Source organism: Semicossyphus pulcher, unplaced genomic scaffold, assembly GCF_022749685.1.
Source record: "Semicossyphus pulcher isolate SPU_LCO1_2020_fin unplaced genomic scaffold, fSemPul1.0.p SCAF_13, whole genome shotgun sequence".
NCBI lineage: Eukaryota > Metazoa > Chordata > Actinopteri > Labriformes > Labridae > Semicossyphus > Semicossyphus pulcher.
This window is the reverse complement of record NW_027211637.1, coordinates 19,300,670-19,309,300: the sequence shown is the minus strand read 5'-3', so window position 1 is coordinate 19,309,300 and position 8,631 is coordinate 19,300,670. Positions and strand designations below refer to the sequence as shown.

At 44.6% G+C, this 8,631-nt stretch overlaps 1 protein-coding gene across 1 annotated transcript; it reads left to right on the top strand.

Annotated features, from left to right (window-relative positions):
- The first annotated feature begins 3,967 nt into the window (after positions 1–3,967).
- On the top strand, positions 3,968–7,732 carry mafba (MAF bZIP transcription factor Ba). The gene has a single exon (XM_069660503.1). The coding sequence runs from the start codon at positions 4,414–4,416 to the stop codon at positions 5,626–5,628; it is 1,215 nt and encodes a 404-aa protein (XP_069516604.1). The 5' UTR covers positions 3,968–4,413; the 3' UTR covers positions 5,629–7,732.
- The last annotated feature ends 899 nt before the right edge of the window (positions 7,733–8,631 follow it).

Below are 8,631 nucleotides of genomic sequence, written 5' to 3'. Positions count from 1 at the left end.
CACCTCTTGTTGTTTTCCTGAGAAATAAAAAACACAGTCAATTACCCCTGATGGGGATGTTAGCTTCCTCCAGAGGGTGGCTGGCCTCCGCGTGTTTACACAGACGACACGTCTTAATAATACATGTTTGCACCGAGATAATCGATCAGTCTGGAGTAAACAAGAATGCCTGAGTAACTTCAAGCTGTAAACGGGGGCATTTAGACTAAGGGTGTAAAAAAAAAAAGAACAGAAAATGTACAAACAAATGTCTCGTTTTTTGGAAAAGACATTGTTATTTTAAGACAAAATATAGGCTATATTAATACAAGGAAACACCTGTTAACACGCTGTAATTCAGAGCAGGGAAAGGCAATAAAACGCATTTTTAATCACTTGGAGTTATATAATTTCTGCACATAATTTAACCTTCAATCATTGCAAACTGACAGCGCTGCGTTTTTTGCCAGATTCTGGAAATTTCATTCTGTAAAAACAACTTCATCTGACAGCTGAATATTGTAACGACAGAAATTCGAAAATATCTATTAATACTCTGAGTGAAAACGCACTTAAAATACATTTTAAAATCCCAAGTGGCGTAAACTTTTGAAGCCGATGTTGCACGAGCTCTGCGAGTCTCTTTCCTCGCTCCTGCGTCAAAGCTCGTCAAAGCAGCACTTCCGAAAAGCCCCGTCTCTCCATCTCCATCCCTCACTCTGCCTGTCAGGGGCCTTCCAGCTCGGCTACCTCCCGTTTTGTTCTGCAACATTTCCAGGAAAGATCGGGGGGACCATTAGGGTTAATCATTACGCACGCCAAACGGCCAAAAGACGAGCGAATAAAACCAACTGTTCACCTCAGAGAGAGACACGCACTCTGATTCTGACTGTAAAAAAAAAATAATCCTTATAGTCACTACATCCTCCCATACAGCCGAAGTTTCAGTTCACCCAGATCCAAGCGGTCTTGGCATGCATGCAGCCCGGCCTCCGGACAGCAGGTTCACGTGCATGGATAGGTCCTGGAGCAGAATAGAAATCCATAATTGTGAGGATGATCATGTCTCTTCGTATGGTCAGCCATGGGCCTCGTGTGTGAAAGCATCGGGCCTGCTGCAGGTGTGAGATGTGAGCTGTGGGGAGCTGTGCAGCCTCTGCAGCCTCTGCAGCCTCCATGCGTCAACTGTTAAATGTAACATTTTAAAGGTGATTTTATTTCTGTTATTCATTCCTAAAATCGTAGGATGGGACTCTCATTAGAGGCGAATAAGCAAGCATCAACACTTTTTTTCGCTGTCCATAAGCACACGGATCACTTAATAGATCATTAACCAGCGATATGCTGCTGACATGGACGCTTTTTTACATCTCGTCTCTCCATTACAGCGCGTTAGTACCGAGGGGGGAGAGCCGCCGGCAGGCCTGCCGCGATCTATTAGGCGCTGGACTCAGGCTATATTAGAGAGCATTACGACCTAATGGGGCTGCCGTCGGGTCGGCCTCGCAGGAAAGGGGTTTTAGAGCAGCTCGGCACGGCACGACACGGCACAGCACGACTCGCTCGGGGCGCTTTTGAAGTTGGAGCTGAGAAATGAGAAGCTCGCCTGCAGGTTCAGGGAATAAAAAGAGGATGCGACCCGAACACAACCTGCATGTTTCTGATTGTAGACTAGATTTTTTTTTTTCTGCTTGGATGTGTGTTTGAGTTGATCAGGATGGTGTTAAACGAGTGCTGTGTCTGTGTGTCTATAGGCTTAGGATGTTAGAACATTTTATGATGAGGTGTCTCGAGGAAAAAAAAAGAAAATAGTCAATTACCAAAATGTAATTTTGTTCCAAAATAATCTTTTTAGCGCGTAAAATCTATTAAAATATATATAAGTTTTAATCATAAAATAATAATAATAATAATGAACGTTGACAGATAGGTAAGTGATAATCATAAATCATTCTGCCTTCAGTAAAGTGTTTAATTTTTGGTTAAAAGCTGTTTCTTTCTCTTTAATGCTTCAGGAAAATGTTGAAATTATCTTTAATATAGGTGATTTTATGGTTTCAAACTGTTTTACGATTTTAGATTTTTTTTTTGTTGCCTTTCTATTTGTGTAGAACTATTTTTCAGGCTTTAGCCAAGTTGAAAAATATCCCTAAATCCCCCAAATGATCACTTAAACTGCGTCAAAGAAAACCTAAACTCCATCATATGAGCATGATGAGATAACAGAGTATGTGTTATGATTTATGGCAGGGTGGATTCAGAGTTCATCCCTGCTGCACAGCTCGAACTGATGAAGAATTTAAACAAACAAATCCGCCCTTCATTATCGGCTCTCGTCTCTGGCAGCCTCCTCTCCCATCCTGCCTGATCAATAGGCTCTGGTCGCGGCTGAACTGAAGCGTGGATATGAGCTGGAAACGAAATGATAATCCAATCGATCCTTCCAATTGACTCATTTACAAGCAGTTTCTTTTAGCGGGGAAGCGAGACATTTACTCACACCAATTCTTTGTTTTTTCCGTTTGGCAGGCAATTAAAAATACAGATCAAATCAATGATGCGTTTTTGGAGCATCTGATCCTATTTAGTCCCAAACTACCTGTTAGACAGTGTCAGAGGTGATTAAACACGTGACACTGCGTGTTTATGAGGCTCAAATGACGCATATTAATTGCTGTCAGTCATAATTGCAGGATGTGACATTTAAAATGAGCAATTAGCGCGCAGACAGAAATCTAAGGCGCGAAATAAAAGGGAATCTATAGAAGCAGCAGCAGCAGCTCGGCAGCGTCACCGGTGCACGTGATGTCCACGCAGGGGCAGCCTTGAGCCTTGTTTTCGGCTCGATGTGATGCTGCTCCGTGTAACACTGAGGGTCCGAGCCAAGAGGAGCCTGATGAGGGGATCTGGGAGTAATAACGGGATCTGAATAACCTTTTGCCAGAAGAAAACACGCGTTAGCCGTAATGATTGTAACGCGGGGTTACGCAAACACACGCAGGAGGTCCAATCGACATCTCTGACGTTCAGAGCAGCAAGGTCGCCATACAAGTCACTGATGATGATCACAGAAACATACATTAACGCAAGACTTACGTAGGATTGTATTATGATGATCACATGTGCGCTATAATGTAGATTAAACGCCTTAATCTGCCTGCAGGTGTGTCTGTGAACGCATCATTGACAGCTGGAGAACATCATAAAGTTATTCATCTTTGTTTAGAAGAAGAGGTTAAAGTTTGTAACACTGTTGATAATTGATGATCCATCACCTGGGTTTATATAAACTGGAACATACAGCAGATACACGGATGCTTTATGTAAGCTCGTGCAAGAACTGCAAAGATTATAAGGTGTAAAAAGGCAAATACGTCCATTTAATTGTGTATAATTGCATCTTAATAACATGAGAATTTATTTCCAAAACTCATCAAGTTGTTTGAAGCACTTTCAGCACACATAAAGTGTTATTTGTGGTGAGAAGTGTCAGGAAAACAACAACTGGAACAAGCTGTGATATCCCAAATGACCCCTGTTACATAAATTGTAGGTTTTAGTGTCGGACGTTTGTTAAATTCTCAGGTGTTCTAACGGAGTTTTGTGCAATAAAACTAATACAGGATGCTCATTGTTCTTCCAGAACTGTGGTCTATAAGTGTCACATTATTGTAATGAAGCAGAGATACGGAGGAGCTGCGCGTTTCAGCGGAGGATGGTGTCTATATAATGTGAAGGCATTTCTCTCCTCCACTTTCCTCCCACCTTCTGCTTTTAGGGAAGTCGGTCAGCTGACTGTCTGTAGCTGTCAAGCCTTTACTGAGCGCCCTCCTCTCCTCCTCCTCCTTCTCCGTCTCTTCCTCTATTTCAGCAGAGTCCCGCTCCCATTGGAGAGCTGCGCGCAAAGGATCCAGCCCTTTCAGCGCGACGTCACGTTGCGCTATAAGGATAAAGCGCTGGCAGGCTCCGAGCGCAGTCTGCTGGATACCAGAGTGTGGGAGTGAGCGAGAGGCGAGCCTTTAAATCTCTGCGGTGCAGAGCTGGAAAAGCTGCTTCTCAGCGAAAAATCAGACGCCCTATTTACTCCGCTTGTTTGCTCCTGTTATTTTTTCCTGGAGAAAAAAAAGGGACTTACTACCAAGAAGTTGCAACGAGGACTGGTTCCCGTCTCAGCGATCAGACGTGGTATTTCCTTTATTATTATTATTTATGTTGTTTTTTTGTGAATGCGCTTCTACTGAAAGGACTGAGGTTTTTACTTTTGCACTGAGACGCATTGCTTTCTACCTCCTGCCTGGTCTCGCTGCCAGATTATCCCAGCAGAAGTAGGCTATATGACGCAAACCGTGCGCAGAGCATTAGTCTGAAAGTTTTTCCTCCACTACTTTTTTTTTTTCCTTTTCCTTTTCTCCCCCACCAATCACACGGTGTTTCATGCTACAGCAAGTCAGTGCGCAGCGCTGGAGGAGCCCAAAGAACTATTGCATGAAACAAGAAAGGAGAGAAGAGACGTTGATTAATAAGTCAGTTTTTGCGACGCTCGCATATCTGCAAAAGAGTCGCGACGGCAACATGAGCGCAGAGCTGAACATGGGCCCGGAGCTGCCCAGCAGCCCTCTGGCTCTGGAATATGTCAATGATTTTGACCTGATGAAGTTTGACGTGAAGAAGGAAGGCCTGGCCGGGCTGGAGCGCAACGGTGTGCGCCAGTGTAACCGTCTCCAACCCCAGGGCTCTGTGTCCTCCACCCCCATCAGTACACCCTGCAGCTCGGTGCCCTCCTCGCCTAGCTTCAGCCCCACGGAGCAGAAAAACCACCTGGAGGAGCTGTACTGGATGCCGAACAGCGGGTACCACCAGCAACTAGACCCGCAGACCCTCAGCCTGACCCCGGAGGACGCGGTGGAGGCCCTGATTGGAGCCACAGCTCACGGCCACCCTCCGCCTCCGCACGTCCAGCAGCAGCTGCAGCAGCAAGGCGCTTTCGAGGGCTACAGGGGCCCGCATCACCACCACAGCCACCACGGTCACGGCCAGCAGCACCACCATCCATACGCCGGGGGCATCCCACACCACGCCGATGAGCTGTCCGGGCACCCGGGCGCGCACAACCACCCACACAGCCAGCATCACCACCACCACAGCCAGGACCCCGACAGCCCGTCCCCGGTGTCCCCAGAGTCCCACCAGCCGCTCCATCACCACCGCCACCATCACCACCACCATCCGCACGGCCACCTGAGCCAGTCCGGGGGGCACCACGGCTCCGGGGGCGGACTGAACGTGGAGGACCGCTTCTCCGACGACCAGCTGGTGTCCATGTCGGTGCGGGAGCTCAACAGACACCTACGGGGCTTCACCAAGGACGAGGTCATCCGCCTCAAGCAGAAGAGGCGGACCCTGAAGAACCGGGGCTACGCGCAGTCCTGCAGGTTCAAGCGCGTGCAGCAGAAGCACGTGCTGGAGAACGAGAAGACGCAGCTGATCAACCAGGTGGAGCAGCTGAAGGCGGAGATCAGCCGGCTGGCGAGGGAGAGGGACGCCTACAAACTCAAGTGCGAGAAACTGACGGGCTCAGGGGCCAATAACGGGTTCCGCGAGGCTGGCTCGACCAGTGACAACCCCTCATCACCAGAGTTTTTCATGTGAGTCTGCAGCGCCTTTTTCTTGTGAACAAACTTTCCCCCTCAAAACCCCCAACTTTTTCTTTCTCCACAAATGACTGACTGACGAGCAAAAATGACACCTCCCATCCTGTTTATGATTATACTAATAACAGTAACAATTATATTCATATTAGAAGAATAACCATCAAATAGTATTCTCATATATACTCATCTCTCCATCCACGTGACAACTGAGATACAAAGAGCAACGTAGAGAGTTGATCAGCAGCATCTTTGTAGATTAGTTGCTTGTAGTGAAGAGACTTTTTTGCTTCTTCAAAGAAGAGGATCGGCTGATGAACTTTTCTTTTTCTTTTTTGTTTTTGTTCCTTTAAGGCTTTGACATTATCTGTAAGTAGTGTGGGGACGTCGCGAGGCAGCTGTCTTGTAATCGTGTTCCTCTCTTTCAAAAAAGGTGACATTGTTATAAAACAAGCGGGCCTCGCAGCCTGCAACACATTCTAACAAGTGGGCCCTGGAAAAAATCTCCAAAAAGCAAGACTCCACTTTATGCAAATTTAACTTCTGTCTACTAACCCGTCACAGGGGGAGGGAAGGGGTGAGGACGTTTTATGCAACATCTCATTGATTTATTGCCTGCTTGGTTATATTCGAATATATATTGAAACAAAAAAAATCTGCATTAAATATTAATCCTGCATGCTGGACATGTACGGTAATTCTATTTTGTACTTTCATCTTCTCGTGTATATTAAGAGCATGTTGTTGATCTGCGCTTCTCCATAGTTTTTGGGGGGTTTTTAGAGAAATGCAGCGGGGACAGAACAGCAGGACTGCCGGTGCAGTATCATTTGGTGTGCTGGGTTGTGTTTTTTTTTGTTTGTTTTTAGGGGCTTGTAAATATTATGCAACCGCAAAACTGCACAACAAGATTGAGGAGGCTGGTTTGAACTTCTTTCTTTGAGTTGTGTTTTTATTCCATTTATTTTGTATGATTTTTTTTGTATCATTTGAGGGGTATTTGATCGAGAGAGGAGTGCATTTATTTTGCATTTAAATACAGCAAACTTTGTGTGTCAAGTGCACTTTTTTTTTTTTTTTTTGGATGATTATTTGAAACGTTTTCATTTTGAAATTTGTGCACACCTCCCTCCAGGAAGACATGCTCTGATTCTATATTGTGATGTTATTCAGCGCAGGCCTGAGTGCAGAGTTTTTAAGGGAGGAATATTTGGACACGTGTCCCGCGAGGCTGAGGAGACGAACATGTGGCCACAATATTATTGGAGCCAGATTGCAGGGAATAATGGGCTTTTACGCATGAAGGCGAGGTTTCTGTTTAATGTGGCTTACTGCTCTCTAACGTGCCACTTCTTCAGGAAAAGTGCTGTTAGTTTATAACAAACAATATTAAACCCAAATAAAAGCTCATTCCGATTGGCGGCCACCTGTAGCACATCATCTTTGGGCCTCATAGAAATATTAATGATTTATATTTTTTACGATATTTGCAGCAAAATCTTTTCAGGGGTTTATGTAGAGTTCATATTTAGATAACGCGAGCATTTTAACAAAGTGGAACTTTTGATGCTCCATGTTTTCCTGATTTTTTTCCTGCCGGTCAGTAAAAAAAGGGACTCAGGTTGTGCAAATTCTCAAAATGAAAACATCGTGTATGTTATGTAAGGCGTTTTTTATGTTCTCGTCTGTTTTATTATTATTATTCGATGATTCTGGTTCTGCTGGCCAGATGCATAGTTAAAGTTTTTATTTTAATGATTTAAATTAACAAACTGTCAGATCATATCGAATAAAGCATGGTGCTTGCATTTGAAACTATTGTTGAAAAGTCATGCATTTAACAATCTCTTTTGGTTTGTTCCTGATTCAACTGTGTTGAAATCGAACTGAAACTGCAGCAGCGGGTTGTTGTTTTGTTTTCACCTGTTCCATGTATTTTGCGATGATGGGGATCAATTTTCAATCCTGTTTATATAAAAATGATAGTTAAACACTTAAATTTGAACTGTTCCATTCAGGCTGGTTTCTGTTATGTCTTATTTTTGGTTGTTTTTGGAAGAAATTGTTTCCTATTTTGCTTATTAAAGTCATTGAAATGGCAAGAATTACCTCTCAGACTTTTATTCTGAAATATGTGAAGACTGAACCAGACGCACAGAGTCATATGGAAAGCGTAACAGCAGTAGTTAATAATCCCACACACACTTTTTGATGAGCCACAACACAGAGTCTTTTACGCACCGCCCTTTGAATCTCCTGCATGTCACTCGTCCTTGGCCTTTCCGTGATTTTCAGACTTGAGGATCGGTGTGGAAACTTTGGATCAGAGCCCACTGGCCTGCTGTGATTAGATCAGCGGCTCTGGCCGTTTATGTGGCGCTGCAGGGAGATTCCTGTGCGCGCTGCCTGCTGCTGCTCTCTGCTGACTCCTGCAGAAACCCCGCCGTCACGAGAGCGCACGGTAAAAGGAGATCTTTGACCTTGCAACGCACCGGAGAGGAGATGAAAACATCAGATTTACATAAAGTGGGGGAAAATTATTCGTGTTTTTAATTTGCATGATTTTTGGTCTTAATCCAACTCGTTGTTACACACTTTAAGTTTAAAAAAGTCTCATGCGCAAAACCAGACCTCAGCTTCACAGTGATCCGTTGCGCGCGCCTGCGGGGCTGATATTTTTATGGTTTACATTAATGGAATTTATGATCGCCATGTGTCAACACGCTTGCAACATCTTGAAATACTGTTTCCCCCCTAATGATCGCTGTATGAAAATATGCATACAAACGTTCAACTTCAGGGATTTCTACTGGATTTGCTTCACAGATAAACGCGCAGCGTGAAGATTAAAACAATTCGTGACATTACAAAATGTCAACAAACGCTTCCATCTGCATGTCCGGATAGAATGGCAGCGGATAGAATGGCAGCAGAAGAATAGGGGTAGAAGAAGAAGAAGGGAGTAAGTGTTGATCTAGTCCCGGTCTAGAGTTTCTGGTGTCAG